At 44.2% G+C, this 21437-nt stretch overlaps 1 protein-coding gene across 4 annotated transcripts in view; it reads right to left on the bottom strand.

Annotated features, from left to right (window-relative positions):
• The window catches only part of LOC131893399 (protein sidekick-like), a 50706-nt gene that overhangs the window by 4185 nt on the left and 25084 nt on the right, over positions 1–21437 (bottom strand). For 2 of the 4 annotated variants that reach the window (XM_059243412.1, XM_059243428.1), the window contains exons 3-12: positions 15671–15775; positions 11663–11839; positions 11372–11588; positions 10921–11303; positions 10538–10816; positions 7571–7690; positions 3395–7342; positions 3041–3319; positions 2917–2937; positions 1256–1413 (exon numbers count right to left, since the gene is read on the bottom strand). In XM_059243412.1, coding sequence (XP_059099395.1) covers positions 1256–1413; positions 2917–2937; positions 3041–3319; positions 3395–7342; positions 7571–7690; positions 10538–10816; positions 10921–11303; positions 11372–11588; positions 11663–11839; positions 15671–15775 — 5687 coding nt within the window. The remainder of the gene's footprint in view (positions 1–1255; positions 1414–2916; positions 2938–3040; positions 3320–3394; positions 7343–7570; positions 7691–10537; positions 10817–10920; positions 11304–11371; positions 11589–11662; positions 11840–15670; positions 15776–21437) is intronic. The other 2 variants (XM_059243421.1, XM_059243435.1) reach the window with 1 other exon arrangement.

The following is a 21437-nucleotide window of genomic DNA, read 5'->3' as shown; positions in this document are numbered from 1 at the left end:
CGGATTCACTTTCAGCGCATAAATTTAAATTTCATCAAGGAAGGGAATGCGTTTTTGTCCCACGCTCAACTACATTTTCAGCTCATTTTTCAACACTTCAAAATGGACTTGAGGAAGACAAAGCATTTCCCTTTTTCCAACCAATTCCTGTCCACGTGACCTTTTAGTCCTTGCCTTGAGTGGAGCGACAATCCTTCATGTTCCTAAAAATCTCTCTGCTCCCCCCTTCTATTGACCACTGATACATTGGAACATCTGCCAAAGTTGTTCCCCATCTCCCTGCTCCCTGCATTAGAGCTCAAAGGCTGGAACCGACCAGGAAAAAAGCCTGAAACTGAACGTATTTCTCCTCTAACGCCTCTTGGCTGCTTCATTTTCGCAATGCACCCGACAACTTGAACACCCTTCATCCCCTAGTTGGTCGAGGGAATACAAATTGAGGTTTTAACCAAGCTTTCAATGCATTAAATGCTACGTTGACTATGGCAGCAGTTTTGATACTACACCAAAATGAACCAGAAGGGAGGAAAGTTTCTTCAAAAATGTAGGTTCGGGAATAAATTTGGAGGGTTACAAATTCCCTCGAGAACCCGGAAGAAGGATGTTCCCCGTGTGAAAAGAGGGGGGGGTGAAAATGCCCTAGAACGACTTGACTTGTGGTTCCGGGAACGAGCGGGCTTTAAATTTTTTGACTTGGTTTGAGGTTGGATGAGTTGAACGAGGGTTTAATTGGTGCAAATTGGTTGTTGGAGAAAGGGGGGAAACGGGAGCAGCAGAGTGGTTGCACAGGGAATCGTCAAATTCCCATGAAGTGTATATTTAAGTCAATTTGGAACTCAGTGAACGAATTTTTTCAACTCTCCCTGGAAAGCTTTCCTTTCATTGACACTTTCCCGAGGCCCTAACAATTTAAGTGTTCCAACTTGGCGAGGTTCGAGTTTCTCTTTATTAGAGTTTCTTGGGTCTTGGTTTATCGCCACAGAACCAACTCCATGGTAACCAAGTTCGACTATAGCTTTTTAGGTCATGACTCTTGAGATTGATTATTATCACCTATGTCCAACGTTAGGTGGACTGTGTCCGATAATTCTTTTGGGTTACTGTACAAGTAATTGCGATTCTTCTTTTTAGCACATAGCACTACAAAACAAATGTGCTCTCAAATATGAGGGCACGACTGCAGTGCTCAACTACCAAGGTTACAAAATAAAAGTAAGTGGACTTGTCAAGCGAGCAAACGAATGACACAACTTACCGCGTCAGCTGACTTGGCAGGCATCGAGATTCCGTATTTGTTGTAGGCAATCACACGGAAAGAGTAGCTGGTGGTTGGGATGAGGTTTTGATATGGAACCGAATACTCTTGAACCGCACCATTTTCCGTCTTGGTCTCAGTTTTCCACTTGTCTTCATCTAGATGAGGAGCGTATCAATTTAAGATTATGGCTTTGTCGGGATTAGAAGGTTCATCAAATAAAGAAAACTTACAGAATACAACGAAAAAAACATCTAGGATCTGTACAGTTTGTCTGAGGTGGAAGAGACGCGAGAGAGTTCTGAGAAGGAACATTCGCTTCGAGAAAGTCAGTTGCAATCAGTAAAGAAGTTCAAATACGAGCAGAATAAGCCCAAATTCTCTGAACACATATTTGACAATCTCATTTCCTAAATCACCAATCAAGCGCATCTTCATCATCCATTTCAGTGAGGAGCAGGTAAGACTGCTTGGCTGGCTCCTTTCCCACTCAGGCTCCAAGAGCCTTCTCTTTTCTCTGTTCCGGACTCGATCGGGGCAATTGTCATAATTCTGTTCTAATAATGAGGCACGACGCTTGTCTGGCAGATTCGATTTACGTTTGCCCCTCAAAATGACTAATGAAAACCAACTAGGCGCACATCCCTGGCGACTTTCTTCCCAACTTCCAAAAGCACAAGGATGAATGTGCCAAAAAAGTTTCAGTTCCATCATTCTGATGGCCTTCAGATCCCATTTAGTCTAATTTATTGTGCAAATACGCGGCTTGCCTGCTCCCCCTTCTTCCTTGATTTTCTTTGCCTTTTCTTGCTCAATGCGTGAATCAAGTCGTAGTAGCTATAATACAAAGTACCCCCCAATCCAAGTCGTTTATTGGACTGAGGAATAAAATTCATCCGTGGCCTTCGTTGGAGCGACCCGGACTTCAATTGAAAGCATGTCCTCCGCTCACTTTCACAACCCATCTCCATGGGACGGATTCTTGTACAGAACTCACTCACTCGCTCACTCACTCACCACCCACTTCATTTCAATGTCCTTTCAACAGAGGATTTAGATTTGCCTATTACGGCGCTCCTGACTGACAAATGGAAGAGGGTTTCAGACAACTATCGAAAATCGGATGAAGGAACTTGAAACTGGAACACTTTTGGGGATAACAAAAAAAGAGAACACGATGCATGAATTCACAAAAATGAAAGGGAGGAGAACCTCAAGGATGAAGAAACATGAGATGAAACGGGAAGATGTCAGACATTTTGAAGGCATCAACGAGAGTTGAAACAAGAAGAGTCTCTTATCTTTGTCTCAGGTTAGTCAGAGGCACGCACACATGCACACATACACTATATGTCAAAATGTTAAGGCATACAAAAAGTGTTACACTCGAGGTGTCCCATGCTCACTTACAGATCTGCCAATCCTCCGTGGCTGCTCGTATGNTACGTCGAAAGCTGTTGTTCAAAAAATGTTGCAATGGTTTCAATGCAAAGCCAATACCGTCGGCAATTGGGGCACCAATTTGGAAAGTAAATGGTTCAACCATATAGTCACTGTTGCCAAAGCAAATTCTGTAACACCTTATAAAATCCACCCTGTATATGTCAAAATGTTAAGGCATACAAAAAGTGTTACACTCGAGGTGTCCCATGCTCACTTACAGATCTGCCAATCCTCCGTGGCTGCTCGTATGGGAATAGAAAACAGAAACGAAAGACCAATTCATAGAGAGAGATCCAATCATTCATTGGGAGTGCGGGGAGAAGATTTTGAAACACTACTAACCTTTGCGTCGAGATTCAATGTAATAGCCGAGGATGGGTCCTTTTCCGGAGTTACCATTGGTCCAGCTCAGCTTGATCCCACTCAGGGTCTTGCTTAAGGCCAGTTCTCGGGGTCGACTTGGTGAACCCTTTTGAGGGCCAGTGGTCACATTGCCGGACATTGGAGGCCCATAATCAATGGTCTGAGCGCGAACAAAGAACGTGTAAGTCACGGATTCTTCCAAATTGTGGACGAACAAGAAACGCTCGGAAACCCGTTGCTTCACTTGTTTGGAATAGTCTGAAATGAACGAGATAATTAATCAATGACCGTCGGGGGAAAAACGGGTTGATGAAACGGGGTAAACGAACTTACTCTCATCCTGTTCGGCTGTTTCGTAGGTGACGATATAACCGAGGATTTCGCCATTTGGTTTCTCGGGTGGATCCCAACTCACTTTCAAGGTATTCATGGTAATTTCGGAGAACTTCAAGTTGCTTGGCGGTCCAGGGATCCCTTGCAGGGTTCGTGCAGACACAGATTTTGATCTGGGTCCTTCACCCGCGGGGTTGAAGGCCAAAATTGAAATTGAATAATTGGTGTACATGTCGAGGAAGATCAGAGAATGGGATGTGTGAGAGGCCGAAACGACTTCAATCTCCTCAGAGTTTCTTGAGTTGGCCGGTAAGGAGAAGTAGAAGATCTTGTAACCCAAGAGATCTCCGTTTTGTTGGTCAGCCTCAGGAGCTGTCCACGAGAGACGAACTTCCGTTGGAGACAAAGCCTCGGCCTTGATATTTCGAGGTGCTCCCGTTGGAACAGCTTCACCTACGTAAACTGGAACCGGCCTCGAGGGGGGTCCCTGGCCTTGGCTGTTGATGGGCTTCACGATGATTTCATAGTTCTTGCCAATCCCCAAGTCTTCTAGGATGACTTTGTTCATACTCGCTCCTTTCAGTTCCACACGTGGTGCAGATTGTAGTGGGATTGGGTAATCGTTGATTTCGCGGTATTCCACCTGGTAGCCACCAGATTTCGCATCGCCATTGAAATCTTCGGGATTGAGAGGCGTCCACTCCACCTTCACATTGGTTCGGGTGATGGGCGTGACCTTCAAGTTCTCTACTGGAATTCTAGGAGCGGCCGGCTTGGTCTGGGTTATATTAGATTCCTTGGACCACCCACTTGGACCAATATCATTGACAGCTTGTAACCTGAACTTGTACGTTGTAAATGGCTGAAGATCCTTGACGGTGTAGGTTGTAGTTGTTGGGTCCACTAATTCAGGGACCGTCTGCCAACCGGCCCCGTTCTCAGAAAACTGAACCACGTAATGTCTGAATGGAGCATACCCATCCCGACCCGGATTCCAACTAAAGGTAATTTCTCGGTCTTGAACCTGGCTCTGCGAGATTTGAGGAGCCGAGGGAGGATTGGGAGCCTCCCTATTGTTGGTGGTAAAGACTAACCCTTTACCAGCGTATCCCCAGCCCAAATTTGTCTTGGCCGTGACCTCAAACTCATAGTAGGACATTGGTTCGAGATTGATAGCACGGAAGGTGCGGTCAGTGGGGAGAAATTCTCGCGTAAAGTTCTCAGACTCTGGTTTCTGCAGTCGATAGCTGACCCGATATTTCTTGATCTCACCATTGGGCTCTGAAGGCATATCCCAAATGACTCGAGCCGTCGTGAAGCTCACGTCGGGGAAGGAGACATTCGAGGGTGGCCCTGGCACGTCCTCGTAAGTACGTTCTTGTAACGGAGGAGAACTCAAAATACCATCGCCTACTCGAGTATAAGCGAGAACTTGAATGGCGTATTTCGTGTACTTTTTCAGCTCAGTCAAGGTGGTCTGCTTTGTGGCATTCCCTTCGATCAATTTGTACTTGAATGGAACACTTTTGGCTCCATAGTAGACTTTGAAGCCTTCGATGATTCCGTTTCGGTGTTTCTTCGCCACGTCCCCCCACTTGACCAAAATGGTGGTCGAGGATGTGGCCTCCACTGAAATGTCTGAGGGCCCATCGCCTGGAGCTGCCTCTCGTGTGCGAGCCAGCACCACTGGGGAGGGATCTGAAGAGCCCAAATCGTTGTAGGCCTGCAGCAACACTTCGTAAAGCGTGAACTCCTCCAAGCCGTCAATGACAAAAGAATTCTTTGTTGGATCCTCGATGGACAATGAATTTAATTGAGAAGTGTCTGTCAAAATGCGATAGGAGATGTTGTAGCCTCGAGGAATCCCGTACCATTCACCCTGGGACAATGGGATCCAACGGACCCGTAACTCGGTGGCGGACATGGCTCTAATTGTCACATTAAGAGGCGGGTGTTTGGGAGGAGCTTGAATTGTTTGGAACTGACGCGTAGGCTCAGAGGGTTCAGAGGGTCCTACGACATTGTTGGCCACCAATCTCAACTGGTACTCCATGTAAGGAATCAAGTTCTTGACAGTAATTGCTTTAGAATCAGGCTCGGCGGGCAACTCATAAATCGTGGTCCAAGTCGCGTTCCGGGCACTCAAGGCCTGAATGGTCCATTTGGTGATCGAAGAGTTCCCGTCGAAGCCGGGCGTAAATTGCAACACAACGGAGAATGGCTCGATGTTGGAGACCGCCAACCTCAAAGGAGGCAATGGCAGCACTGGCTCCACGCCAGACTGAATAGTGGCCACATTGGCCTTGCCTCGTCCCACTTCCGTTAGGGCGTAAACTTCAAACGTGTAGTGAGTGGTCGGCTTCAGATTGTTCAACTTGAATTGCATATCTTCGGCCGTGAGGTTCCTCTCCACCAGAGTATGAATCATATCCTTCACCATGTATCGAATGGTGAAGCCAGTTATGATCCCATTGGGCTCACTCGGCAGTTCCCACATCATTCTCACCCCTCGATCCGTGATGTCCTCAAAGCGAAGATTACTTACTGGACCGGGAAAATCTTGATGCGTCCGAACCAGCTCGTGAGGGGAGCGAACCCCGTCGCCAGGACTGGTGAAACAGAGAACGGTGATGTTGTAGGCCGTCCAAGGTTTCAATCCATCAATTACGGAGGATTGTTCACTGAGTGGATTCAGCACATCAGGAGCGACCGAAACCGAAGCCACGGGATTGATTGAGTTGCTTTCACGCCAGGCTTGCAACTTGTAGCCTTGGTTGATGCCATTGATCTTTTGAGGGTCTGGAGGGTACCACCAGACTCTAACCACCGTGGAATCGACAGCCTGGGCGCGAACCCCGGTGGGTGGAGCACTAGGCACGCCCTCTCGAGTTTTCACCTTGATAGCCGACGAGTAAGAGCCCACGCCTTTACTGTTATAAGCAGCAATCTGGACCTCGTAGTCTTTCCACGTGATAAGTTCTGTGACCAGATATGTTCGTTGAAGATGCTTAGTGATGTTTCGGTAGGACCAAGGCGATTCATGGTAGCCGAAAAGGCGATATCGCACGATGTAGCCCAAAATGTCTCCGTTTTGAGCCTCCTCGCTCGGAGGTTGCCACTGGATCATGATCTCGGCTTCTGATCGGGCACTTCCGACCAGACCTCTAGGTGGACCTGACGGTGGCTCTTGGGGTAGAACCACTCGCTCAGATGGAGCTGATTGGGGCCCCTCGCCCACGGAGTTCACAGCAGACACCCGGTAGATGTAAGCGGCTGAGGAACGCAAGTTCGATAAGAGAACACTGCGGGAACTGGCAGATATGTTGGCCAAGGTTGTGATCCAATTCATGTCATCTTTAGGGACCGTGCCCTTTTGTGGAACGTAGCGGTATTGCAGAATATATTTGATAATTGGGCTATTGCCATCGAAGCCTGGCGTCCAAGACACGTTCACCGTCTTGGGCCCACTGCTAACTCGCTCTGCTAAAACACTCGTTGGAGCGTAGGGCAACTCAATGACATCCAAATTGGATGAGTGACGATCATTTCCCCCTGGAGAATCCACTTCGCAAGTGTATTCGCCCGCGTCGCTGGCTCGAGCCTCAGCTATTCTCAAGGTTCCATCCTCCATGATCTCAATTCGGTGCGAGGCCTCGTCATTAATCAGTCTACCCTCATGGAACCATTTGATGTCGAACAAAACATTAGTATCTGCCGATACTTTGCACGCCATCGTGGCCACGTGCCCTAAGATGACTTTCGTGTCCACTGGAGGTTGGACAATCTGGGTGCGAACCATAACCGAGACCCACGCTTCCCCCGTGGCTGAACCCGCTTCATTGGTTCGAATACACGTGTACTTGCCAGCATCCGTGGATCTGACCTTAGCTAAGAGAAGGCTCCCATCTTCGAGGATTTGGATGCGACCAGAAAACGAAATCTGTCCGTCTGAAAGAAGCAGAACGACCAAAAATTGACCGAGAGCTTTCAAACTTGAAACTCAACAACTTTTGTAAAGATCGCTGTGGTGACAGTTTTTTAAAAGCCTCGCTATCTTCGTCGAGATTTAAAGAAGAAAGAAGAAGAAGAAATCGCGCTCCAGTTTGAATAGAAAAATACTAAGAGGGAGCCTACATGTAGCATGTAACTTGTGGAGGGAGGAAAAGTTATCCTTACCGTTAAGATACCACGTAATATTGGGAGTTGGGGCCCCTTCTGCTTCACAAGGGATTGTGGCATCTTTGCCATCGATGGCAGTCATATTAGTGGGTCCATTGACCATAATCGGCGACGAAGCTGAAAGAAAATAGGAGAATAAAAATACATTGATGGCATTTTTGGTAAATCAAGTGGCTTCCGTGTTTCTTCTTTTTCACTCAAATTGTACTAGCTCCCTAATACCGTTGCCTTTCTGGTATTTGGTTGGGTGGGTAAATGGAAGGAAGAGCTTCCTCTGCCGGTGACTCACCAATAAATGAGAAAACACACATTCATAAAATAACTCGAATCCATTCTCCCTCCTCGTCCGCCCAAACTAGGACGACTTTTATCTCTGATGCGCTGGATGACTAGACGAAAATACAACCTTTGATATCAATCGTGTCAAGAGAAAGAGAGAAAGAGACTATCCTTTTTTCATCAAAACATCCCAATGCAGGGCATGAAGGCATCCTGGTCCATCGACCTTGGCCATGGTGGCAGGCACTTCTCGACTCGACCGCAATGAAATAGAGTGCCAAGTCAGCGTTGCCAAAAATATTTCAGAGAGGAAAGGAGAAGCCTTTCATAATTGTCATCACAAGTGGCAGAGGCAAGATCCAACCAAGTGACAGACAACCTGAGACAAGCTGAGCGTGCTAAATGCATAGTCAATAAAGTCCACTTTCATGAGTGGAGCTCCATGAAATTTCGTGGTGATCCATCTGAATAATAAATAATACATCAAATAGGTTGGGGGCGTTCTCTGGCTTTGGATCATAATCTAGAGATTTAGTTTTTGCTCTTTGACGAGAGGCTGGAGAGCTGGAGGATGAAAAGAATAGGCCTCGCTTTCTTTGAACTTGAGCGGTACGAAGATGATCGGCGAGGCTCTCTTTCGATTTATAGTTCTTTATTTTGGGGAAGACTGAAAGTTTCTTCCGGCACAATATTGATCTACGCTCTTCCCCATGGCCCAAGATGCGCCAATGCCAGAGTGTCAGTCTTCCGCTCTCTTTTCCACTTATATCTGGCAAGTGATCCTGAGTTTTATGCTTCTCATTTATTACGACCATAATGCTCAGGGGAACGAGCATTATTGTTAGTATCATCATCATGATCATCAGACTTGTCTTGGCCAGTTGTGGATCGACATCCGAATCAAAGGATATGCAATCAATGAAATGTCTCTCACAGTGACTGAGTACACGAAAAACAATTGAGCCAAAGAACTTGGATAATAAATACTTGAGCCCAAAGCTGGATCTAAAGCAGTCGCATCCCGAAGATAGGATTTGGCACCAAACTTATACGTGCAGTAGACGAGCATGTCAATTGGATATTCTCGATCAGCCCAATCGATATAGAACCTGACGGTTGTCCCTTTAAACGATTGAGAAACGATCGAATGATTGGGAAGTACAATATGTATAATAGAGGACGTACGCGTTTGTACTACTCAATCCACTCGCCTCGAGTCAAAGCCATTGAAAGACTATCAATTACGGATCATCAATACGACAAATTTTCAAAGAAGTCCCCATCATACCCAAGGAAGCAATGATGGATTTTGGGGACAAATCGTCGTTGAAATCGAAATTGGTTCGTAGCCGAGTACAAAGGTACTTTCATCACCCTCAATCTATCTGTCTCTCTCTCTCCCTTAGTTGGTTTTTGGCTTTGAGCAAAATCAATAAATCAAAGGAAACCTCGAAAATTGAGGGCCTAAAGGACAGGCGACGAGAGAAAAAGATGAAGCAGAAGCCGGCTTTACTCCGACTTGGATCTGAACTTTATTTGCCCAAAAAAGTCACAGTGGATGGAGACGGTTTTGAGAGATGATTTTCTATTCAGTGAAAAATTGCCTGGGTTGGACGACTGGAGGAGACATTTCAATATTTCAAGGCCCATCTCCGCTTGAAGAACTGATCGAGGATAGGACGACGGATACTCGGAGAAGCACCACCACAAAAATGACAGCCATATCAAATGAATGCAATGAAGCCAGTACAGACCTTCCTTGACTTTCAATCATCCATCTTATTTGAGGTTCATCGTATGGGAAAATGTTGAAAAATGATCCGTTCGAGACAGGCTTACTCAAAACCCACTGGTCGACTCTACCATCTTCCACTCCAAGTTCAGTACATTCATACCACATTGCAGAGATGGCTTCTGCTGAGGTGCATATGAGACCCTAATATGTACGCATAGTAACTCCCTAAGCAAATTGTGCGAATGGCCAAATGGACGCATAACTTCTAGCTCGAGAACAAACAGAAGAAGTCATCAAGCCGGTTTATTTCACAGGGAAACCGTCTCCCAGCACTATGTAGTACATACATATATTCTCGTGAGTTCATTGAAACTATAAGCTCCTTCGGTACCTCGAAATGCTTGTAAAAGAGAGGGGGAGGAAGGATAGGAAAGTGGGAATGTCCATGAAGATGATGATGGGACACAACACGACAAAACTGCTTTTCGAGCACTTTTTCCCTTGATGGATGAAGGAGTGGACAAGGAGGAGTATCGATTGGAACATGGAGCACACTTCACACTACTTATGGAACAATAGGGGAGGTCCAAGAGGGGGGTGTCTCTCTTTGTTTTCTCATAATGAAGATTTGGACTGTGTGAATAGGCAGGCGAGGGAAGAGATGTCCATCACTCGGTTTCGAGAGGTGTGACCAATTGATTAGGACAAAGATTAATCGACATCACCCCCCCTTCCCCCCATCAAGAGGGTGTTCCTCCATAAGAGAAAATCACAGATTGTCTGACCACACAGGCGTACTCATGCCATTCTAGTCAACAAATCACCGACACATACAACTGAACTTGAATGACCAAATAAAACCATCAGGATTTTTCGATATTCATAACATGTGAACAACGCGTGATTACTATCTGTGAAGGGATCTCGTCAAAACATGGAAGGTCACTTACTCTTGACTTTGAGCCAGGTGTAGCCAGTGATGGTTCCAGCTTGGTTCTCCCCGGTACATTGGAACATGCCACTATCCTCCAATCGCATGAAATTGATATGAATCGAGTTGTTGCTCATCTCGCTTACTCGGAGATTGGGCGTTTCACTCAAAGGCACGCCATTCCTCAGCCATTTCACTTCTGGCTGAGGTTGGCCTTGGATATCGCATGGCAGTGTGAGAGCCTTTCCAAATTCACCTTGGGTTTCGTAGGGAAGCCTTTGCGCGAATGTGGGATTTTCTAATGGAAAAGAAACGGACATTAGGGACATATTTCTTCATTTTTTTATGGCGGTGGCGGGGCCTTCTACCACAGTGTTGTCTCTCCTTCTTCCTCCTTCTTACCCAATATCTCCAGTTTGGCGTCCTTGGTGAGCTTGGGACCCCCAGTCTTCATACGCACTTGGCATGTGTAAATTCCAGCATGGCTAAAGTCAGCCTGGATCAAGCTCAAGGTTCGGTTCCAGAGATCATTGAAATTGAAGGCCACGCCAGAGTTCTCGATGGGAACACCGTCCTTTAACCAAATCAGCTCCAACTCGAATAATGGCTTGGCATTGGCAATGCACTGAAGACTCGAAACGGGAGTGCCCTTGACAATGGTCATGTCTTTGGGTGGAATGATTATTTCCGGCGGAACATCCACATCCACCTCGTCGCCAAACACTTCCAAATACATAAATGTGGACGATTCTTCCTGTCCCAATTGAGTGTTGGTCGCTCGTGCCCTGGAATTTGATTTATCCATGTTTCTAACCCTACACTTGGAAATTGAAAAATGAATTCAACAACTTACCGATATCGCTTCTCATCCGAGCTATCCACACTGAGGATCACAAACTTGTTGTCTTCGGTGGTGGCGTACTTTGTTCCATACAACAGAGAATCATCCTCAGCTTGCCAAGTCACAGAAGGAGCAGGAACACTCGCAATGGGTGGTAAGTCAAAGACAGCCGCATGACCGGCTTTCACTTGAACGTCCTCGGTTTGATCATCTTCGAATGGAGCCATAACTAAATGGGCATAATTCACCGATTCGCCATTATGATTTATTGTATATTTGCTAGTTTGAAGGAAAATTACTCACAGGCCACGGTGATGGGAACTTTTTCCGAAACAATCACCCCAACCTCATTTTTGGCATAGCATTGGTAATTCCCTGCATCCTTCTTGGAAATCGATTGGATTTTGTAAAAATGCTCTGGAGTGTAGTCAGACAGGAAAGATCCATCTTTCATCCAACGATATTCCGGTTGAGGAAATCCTGGAAAAAAGCACGAGAGGAATCGTGATTAAAAGCAAAACAACAACATTGGTCTAATGCTAGCAAAAAATGGAACATCTGGGGAAAGGATGATCCAAAGAACCATGTTTTCTCGACGAAAACCTAAGAGGTCCTATAGATTGGAAATTCAATTTTATTGAGGAGAGAAAGAAAGCAAATAGAACTTGAGACGCTTTAAAGTAGTTACACACACGCTCGGAGTGAGAGGTCAAGGGATGTCCAACTTTTTTGACCTTTTCTTTTGAAAATCTGAACAGGCTAGTAAAAACTAATTGGTTCTCAAAACGAGAAAAAGCCGCTGTTTTTGCTGTCATGAGACGATAGATACCAGCGAAACCTGCCTCCCAATAGACATGTGTGTATATGGATAAGACTTTTAGGGCTGAGTCACTTCTGAGAAATGATTCCAATTTGACCAGATGAACTGACCGTGCGGATCCCACAAGCAAGTGGTTCCTTTAAATAATCGGACCATTCTCCCATGGACGTTCCCAAGGTTAAGGAGTGAATGATGCCCAATATCTTTTTGGCCTTTCTTCCCTCTTCTCAAATTCGATTGCTGCGAGCTCAAGGATCGACTCAAAATCGCCTTGACTTTCGATCCTTTGAAGTCCTTGATCGATTCCTAGTTTTAAAAGGATCTCAATCAGAGCTAGCAGCTCGCGTTCACATAAGTTTTCGTCTGCGTTCCCGGTAGTCTCATACCTCTACGTAACACGCAGTCAGTTCAATATACTGTCGGCCTCTCTACTGGTCTGATTACTTACCAGCTCGCTTTTATCTCTAGTGTTCTCCTACCTTGAGCCCTAAAGTAAACGTGCGGTTGATCCAATTGATGGATCCCTCATTTTCTACCTAGACAACACGACAGAGCACCTCACTTTCTCCCGTTCTCGCTCGGCTTTTTACCTTCTTCCATTCCCCATGCTTCCTCTTCCTTTTCCCCTCCCTGTCCTCGTCCTCCTTGAGGACGTCGTCATTCTCACATACTACGTGTAGTTCCACGAGTGAGAAAGAAGCCTTCTCGCTCACTTCTCTTGATCCAGGATTATTTATGTTTAAGCTCCTTGGGCTCCTTTATTGGCCACTACCAAATTTTATGAGGGAAAATTGAGATCTCGTCATCAAGTACAAAGAGGGGGAAGGGGGAGGGGTAGATGTACTGTGCTCTCAATATCAAGGTTGGAGGTCGGTAGGCAAATGCAATGCACCAGGTCTCTTTCTCTTGGGACGGCCAACAACACAAGACATTGTGCCACTTTCAGAAAATTCAGCCTTAGAGCACAAGTACCTGCTCGGAAGCGAAGGTGGTACTTCAGAGTGACTATAGCAATTGACCTCTTGAAAGGAATCATGTCATCCGAGAGCATTCCGCCTATTGCTTGAATCGGCCTTTGAAGGCCAGCTTACGCATGTATATGATGTCCCAACAAGCAAGAGACATCACTCAGGGATTGTAAAGCCAGATCAAGAAGAGTTATGCTCCAATTACTCTATCTTTGAGAACCCATTTACGCCACGCCACGTCCCAGGAGCAAACGATCTGTCTTAAAGCATTACATGTATGACATCGCGTCCAAACTTGAAAATAGCTTTGGTGGCAACTTCTTTTGAAGGGAAGTTTGCCGTCAACAAACGTTTTCTATGTAGCGCAGGTGTGGGTGGGTCACTGATCTCGACTAGTACATTTCTCCTCACTTAACATTGTTTGTTTTGGAAAAGAAGGCATTCCATTCTTATTCGAAGTACCAAGGTTTAAGGATGGCCTTGATGTTTTCGTCTCGGTTTCTTCTGAACTCGAGGACGAAATGTAAGTACCCGAACAGCTCGCTCGGCAAGTGAATTTTTGATGGCACTATCATGCCTTCTTCCAAGTACGTGGAAAGCTCAGAACACTGGATTCGAATCAACACTGAATCTGTAGTGTGTACCTCCTTTTCATACTCTTGAAGACTATGAACGGTGTGTATCTAGGTGTCTCCGACGGGGAATGGAATAAAGGCCGGGCATCTTTCATAAAACGAAATGCACTCACCGTTCACTGAGACTTTAGATCTTTTTCAAACAAGGCCAGCGAGGCCCATAAATCGTCCCAGACATTTGTTGATGCATAATGTGCTCGACTATACTGAAGCAACGAAAAGCAATGGGGTATGAAATACTGCACGACCTTACTAACATTCACCTTAACATTGACTAATCAGGTCCATAAATCATGAGGATCTAATAGAGAGCGAATTTGATAACGAATTCTCGAAATTAGTTCAACTAAACTATCCTATGAAATATGTTCATAGTGGAGGATGCCTTTTTCTTAGCAAATCTCTGTGAAGAGCTGTAAATTTTCTCCCCAAAACATGCACAAAGTATAGAGTTGGAGGAAAATCGTCTTGAAATTATTGGTGCTCGTCAACGATGGTTACACTTTGTTTTCTTTTTTTCATTACTGGAACTTTCTAGAGCTAATGAATGGTTTCCACGCGAGGAATCAATTCCTTTGCGGATACACTCAATACATATGGTACATGTGTACCATATGTAAGCTCTTCAACAAGGTGATTAACCTTGGCATTGGGGGAATGTGCCTTACTTAATAAACATCTTTTGAATATCTACGGACTAGCTCTGTTTAAGCGCTAGATAAGTTAAAGCATATATCTCATATCCTCATGCAACTAGTCCTACAACGCTATTAACTTGTTTGAGAAAACAAATCACGAAAACATGAGTTGCGCTCTTTATGTATGAAACAACATCGTATCGCTTATTTCACCAACTTTGAGCATTAAATTAAATCTCTGAAAAGTTAAGGGCTACAGTTTTTTCATTAAATCTAAAATTCAACGTTAATCAACACTTTTCTCATATTCAACCAATATATAAAAGTCAAGGCTTGACGTGCTTTTCAAGAGTACATTTAAGCCCATGATAATCTCAGCTTTTACAAATAAGTTTCTTAGTCGGTCTCCTTCATTGTTCAATTTATTGCCTTGAAATATGCGTAGAGAAAACGTGAGCCAAGTTGATCTATGACAAGCTTTTAAATCAGACTTCGACAAGTTATTGAACAAAATTATTTACTAGCTTTTTATTCAAGAGCCAGCCCGTTCTACCCAATCTAATCCGTTACTGAATAAGATATCGTATCAATGTAAAGAAAAATAACTAATGTGTCATGTTTCATCTGATATTATTGGGGCTTTCATCTCCAGTACTAATGACCGAATAAATTCTGATTTTCCAATATTTAACGTTAGTCTAGCATTTGCACGGGCTGTCTTTGTCAGTCGGCAAAAATCTTCATATTCAAATATGCTATTTTTTAACGAGAGTAAAGCCAAACAACCAAAAGCATAAATTATTGTTATTTTATTTAATGCACTCAACCATGAAAATAAGTATGTTTTTGTGAATTTCAGTTCAGACTAAATCAGATTCACAGTAGGATGTGTTCACAATTGCCCCGTTGATTTCAAACCAATTGTCAATCATATTGGGTTTTATTACTATAGTTATGGTAAAAGTTCCGGTTGTTTTCAAGAACTTGATTTTTACAATAAATCATTATTCATCAATATTCGCCCCTTGGATGAGAATAGCTGGTCCGTACTTTGAGAGTGATCGACCGTTCGTTACTATCGAGGATCTTAGTTTTACAACAAGTAAACCAATTGGCTTGAAACTTCGTCTAACTGTTTCCAAAGCATTTCTTTAAACACTGTTATCAACAAAAAGATGGTAGTAGATGGTCGTCAGAGCAATTTTTTGTTCAACATTCGGGACTACATTGAGACAAGTTTGTACACTTACCCAAAGCTTGACATTGTAGAATCTTGGTTCTTCCCTCGCCAACAATGGATCCTGAAGCCGCTGATGGAGGTGTGATGAACCGTGGCCCTTGAAGACTTGAAGCATCTAAAACGAATCAAGAGAACCACAAAGATCAGATATTGGGCTTGAACTAACCATCCAACTAACTAATCCATTGTCCTGGTCATCATATTTGAAAAAAGAATCGCCAAACAATTAGCGCCTATTCAAAGTACTTCTTCTCTTTTTTCCGTCAAAGTTAACTGTGCGAGAACAAACCAGGAAAAAGGAGCTATTCTTGACGAGACTAAGACCAGAAACCTCGAATGTCAGAAAGAAAGAGAACGGATGCACTCTGAATTCGCATCCAATTAGCTCGCTCGACTCGAGAAGAGAAGACAGAGAGAAAGCAAGAGAGAGAGAGAGAGAGAGAGAGAGAGAGAGAGAGACAGGAGGAAGAAGAAGAGGCCTACGAAGCAATGAAGTAGTTGAAATACATAGAAGTACCAAGTATGCAGGCTATCCCGAGCACTGAGCAATAATTAAGGCCATCTCTTTGCCATCCTCTTTTCACTCCCAAGGGATTCAGATGAAGGGCAAAAGTTTCACTCTCTCTTTCACCCGGCTGCAGGGTTCGATTTTAGTGCAAGAAACTGCATTTCAAGGTTGGATCCGACAGCCCTTCCAAGACAAATAGAAACAAATAACTTTCTTGGTTCGTTACAACAATTCTGACCTCAAAAAATGCTTGAAGCCGTATGTATAGTGTACGCTGAGGTGGTCATCTCAGAAACCCCTTTCCAAGCGTTTCAAGAGATTCAAGATAAACGTGGACATCTTTTTACGAAATCTCTGCCCTCTAAAGGTTGACACTGAGTAAGAGAGAGAAAAAAGTTTGGGATAAGGGGGTAAAACCTGTCCGGGAAAACTTTTTTTTCGCTTGAGTTGCGGCTAAATTGGAATTCCAATTTTCTTAAATTAATACATCCACGTTCAAACATTGGTCTCTTGGATGAGGACCGTCACAGAGTTCTATTTTCAAAGCTAAGAAGGTTCCACTTGTTCAGACATAAATGGATGGAAGCTTGATTCTAACTCATTCATTAATCAGCATGGTTTGGTATTGTCAAAGTCGAGCAATTTGACGTCATTACACCCAAGAATTGATGTACTTGGAGTAAAAAATGATGATGGACTTGGGATTCATAGGGCCGAATAATCATGCCTCAAGGGGTATCATTAGCCCATGAATCTAATCTTTGCACGTTCAACTTGTCCACAGAGAGGAGTAAAACGGAGAACGAGAACAAAAAGGCGTGTTTGAAAAAAAAACCATCCGCGGTTGCCTTCCATGTCAATTTGAATATTTTCATGGTCAGCATTAGTCACTTGATGCGCTTGAGGCCAATCAATTTTACGCCAAATTAAGCTATTTGCAATTCTAAGGTGAAAATGGTGCCCTTTCCATCGTTCTTCGAAAAGACATGAGAGCCTGCGTCATGTTCAGTAAAATTCATTCACATGAAAAAAATAGCACATTCCAAGAGCCAATAGTATTCGGAGATTGCTTAGAAAATTGCACCAAAGGTTGCTTAGCAATTACAGAATATGACAACCAAAGCTTACGATCTCTTCCCCCAAACGTCAATATAGGAATTGGATTGAGAAGTGTAACCAGTATATTTATCAATCAGATCAGTTTCCTTTGAAGGTTCAATGACCGTGAGAGAGCGTATGAAATGCGCTCCACACAACTCATAAATCCCGGTGTGATCATGAACTCGTCTCTCATTCACAAGTATACAACGCATAGTTGAACTGTATGTAAACGCTTTGCGTTTGAACCACCATCCATTCAGTGACTGTGGGCATGGTATAGACTTTAGTTCAGAGGTCACGTGAAAATTCGCTCTCAAGAACAACCTTAGAGGAAGCGAGGATTTTGTATCGTATCCGTCCAACCAGCCTCTACAGGGTCCGCCAAAACTTTCCTTCCTGAAAGCTGAATGTATCTAAGATTCCATTCCTCAACCTTGAAGACAACTCCTACATGAGCAGGGTAAAGCTTTTGATCCTGAAATGATCTGCACCGCTTGTATGTCAGTTCTGCGGAGAATTAGGCTTATCATTTAGAACAGATGAGGTTACTAATGGTAATTATTTATCAAAAGTTCATCAAAATCCCTTAATTTCAAATTGATATGGTATATATTGCCTTGTTCATCGTAAATCAAGATAGCTGATGTTTGGTTTTAGTGGTCAAGAAGTTTTGGCAGACCCTGTACACATAAGACGCCACGATTTGAATCAAATTTCTCATGGAGTATGACGCAAACAACCCACTTATTCACTTGATTCAATCTTATTTTAGTCGCTAGAGTTTTAGATGTTTTGGAGGCGTGCTTTGGGAGGTATATTTAAATGATCCTCCTAAAATATATGGGCAAGGATTTCGAGTAAATTATCCCTAAGCTTCAAGTTCGGGAAAAAGTGGGAAGGCACCAAATTTTCCTGCAACCCACTAATCTATCTTGGGATCATATTGCTGTTTCGGCGTCGACTTTACTTGCTAAACGTGGACGGCTACTCGCCAAATTAAGGTCTTAAGTTCCCACCACTATCATGACCACCTCCAGGACTGGCACCACTACCACTACCGCCACCGCCACTACCACCACCCAAGGTTCTCACTTTTTCTCTCACTCGAAGCTGTGGGAACTACGGTAGTTCCCTTGTTTCCAGACACAAGGCATAGCCTCTGATACGCCGGCGTCATATAATGCTTCCAGCCAAAAAAAGGAGTAGTTCTGCCCTCAAAACTTGGATCATTTCCTGCCCTGTCTAAAAACTTACGGAACACTCAAGACGATGATGACATCCTCAAAGCTCTCCGCTCTTGGCTGAGTCGCTACGGTTCCTATAATCTTACCTTATCTTAGGGACGCCAAAGAAAGCGTCAAAAGCACAAAGTGGAACGAACAAGGACCAATGACCCGAGGCGGGCATGATTTGCTAAATGCATTCACTCTCTTTGTACCTTTCTATGAATCTGTGTGCTATGATAGAGATCCAGGGATGCAAAGCTTGCCATGAAGGCTTGTTTTCTCCAACATGCATCAATAGGTGGTCCAGTGGACTCGAAATTGAATGACTTCCACCTAACTTCAAAAGCTTTCGAGCATTTGTAATTTGAAATTTGGAATTTCTACTTTTTTTCCATCCTACTCATCATTCATGGCAAGTCTTGGATTCAATCCGTAGGGTTTGAGTTGACGCTTTACTCTTGTAGCTGTGCAATCGAGCGACTGACTGCCTGAGAAAGACATTATTCACATCCTCATCCTCAACCTCATAGAGTCACTGCAGCAATGGTGACCCAGAGATATACTCTGCTTTGACTGGAATTTTCTTTCTTTCTCTCTCGCAAGTTGGAACAGCGTCAGTCAGTCAGTCAGTCAGTCAGTCACTCAGACACACACACACACAAGTAGAACGATATTCTCCAAGCACTCACTCTTTTTCCATCTTTCCATTTTTTGGAAGCCAAGCACGACCATTCCTCCCAAGGCCTGGAACAACGTGCAATACTACTGCCTATAGATCCACTTGTGGAGTTTACGCTCCATTGAAATCCTGAAAGACTTTTTGCCCTCCACTGAACACGAAATTTACCGAGGAAATTTCGACCTGCGGTTCAACTAATGATATGATGGTCTGGTTACGGCAAGACTAATCCCAACCGACTGGTTGAGATAATTAGGTCCACTCTCCTAATGGATCACGCTGGAAATAGAGTTGATAAGAAGTGTAAGTCTACTCAATTCCTCAGTGACCTTGAGCTTTTAAAACACCAGGGTGCAAAGTTCATAGCTTCATCCAACTCCCTCGATCTTTCTTTCCAAGGTGTAAACTACGCCACGTCGGAAACAATATTTACTGAGCTGTCATCGACCCTCAGTCCCAGCTGAATCGCGCATGGAACAATTTGGTGAATTTGGATCCCAAAATTGGGAGGCGGAAGTGAAGGACATGCAAAGAAACAATTGCCGTTGTCAAAACATAAGTGCGGATCAAGAAAGCCTTGTTCGTATTAGTGGCTAGTTGGAGGCGCCAACAGGCAGAATGCCGTGTGGGCTCCGAGTGGAAAGGTTCAAGGCCTTCCAAATCGGATTGGTGGAATGGAACACAGACATAACATATAGAGCCACACACTTACTAACACACTCTCGTTCAAGGTACTTCCCACTACACGAAATGGAATACATTCCCTTGAGACTTGTGGGTTTAAGTAATGTACTAAAATAAGCACACCATGCTCAATGGAACATCATAGATACGCCTACGAGCAACTTAGATGGATGATCGACAGTTTGTGGTCTCTAAAGTTGGATGTCAACATGCTCTAAGCGAATGAACGAGCATTCGGAGATTGAGGCATGGAAGTGAATAGCTCATTAATTTCAGACCAGGTATCCTTAATGGAAGTTTAATGGTGAGGTTCACAAAGAACAAGGTGATTCAAGTTCATGTTGACCCTATCCACAAAACAAGTTGTTCCACAACTCAATTTGAAAGTCGGCAAAAAGTAGGGTCCTTCAACCCTAAAATAGAGCCTTATGGGACGGCAGGGCCTGTTTTCGCACGGTTTTTACCTCCTTCTCTGAGCAAAATAGAGAATCAAAGGGAACCACGAACGGGTTGAGAAGGTCTCTTTTCGTATCAGACCGTTGAAGAATCTTTCCTCCTCCGTATCATGAAGTGAACATGGAGCTCAATTTGCCAGAATAACGAGCTTCCAAGGGCAACAAAGCGAAAATTTATTTCCAATTTATGGAAATAGGCCCATTCAGCTAATCTGTGAACCCAAATCTAGAAAAGATTCCAACAATGCTCTTGATTTACGAAGATTACCCTTCACTTGATCCCCTCTAGTCCCTCGTTTCACCCTAGCAGTTCAAGTCTTTTTTCTTTTTCCTTTCGGTCTGAGACGAGGAAATTGCGCTTGGTATTTATGAACAATTGTAGTAGGTCCTCAAAACAACTCGCAAGTGTTTATTTGCGGGATGAAGGTGGTTGGCTCATTGCCTTGAACTCGAGGGGCCCCTACGGTCTAATAACACGTTTGTTGTCCCATCAGAAACCACAGAGGAGCGCTCACTCAATTGAGCTCTTCCATGCTCTCAACTCACTTGAGGGAGGAAAACAAAGAGAGTGGAAAGAGAAGCCAGCTACCATTGAAGAAAGTCAGAAGAAATTCAGACACTCATTACGAACGCCTATATATTGGCTGCAGGAAACGAACAAGTTTAATTGTCATTTAGACGTTCATACAATCGTAACCATTGTCTTAGTTTTCATGAGCTATGAAAGTACGTAGGGAGCCGCCCCTCATTCACTCGCTCACTCGCTCACTCATTCACAACGTCTTCAGTGAATTTCCTGCCGCCCACATTGATGTGGTGTCTGGTTTGCGCTGAATCTGGTTGGCAGGAGGTGGAACAAGGAACAAATGTTGTTCTCCTCGGCGACTGCGCGACGCCCGGTTAGGCAACCAACCAACCTCGGATAACTTCCTCAATGAGGGTAATTTCCATAAGAATGGAGCAAAACTTTGTTCCGAGGAGGATCCGACCACAAGGTCACCAGAAATCCAATCCATTTTGCTCCCGCTCCCTATCTCTTGTTGCCCTCGCCCTCTTCGCAGCTCACACTCATCCACTAGAGGGTACTTCATTATTTCATGAAGAGGTGGTCTATCTGTTCCCTC

This window comes from Tigriopus californicus, chromosome 1, assembly GCF_007210705.1.
Source record: "Tigriopus californicus strain San Diego chromosome 1, Tcal_SD_v2.1, whole genome shotgun sequence".
NCBI lineage: Eukaryota > Metazoa > Arthropoda > Copepoda > Harpacticoida > Harpacticidae > Tigriopus > Tigriopus californicus.
The sequence above is the reverse complement of the archived record's forward strand: the minus strand, read 5'-3'. Positions and strand labels throughout refer to the sequence as shown.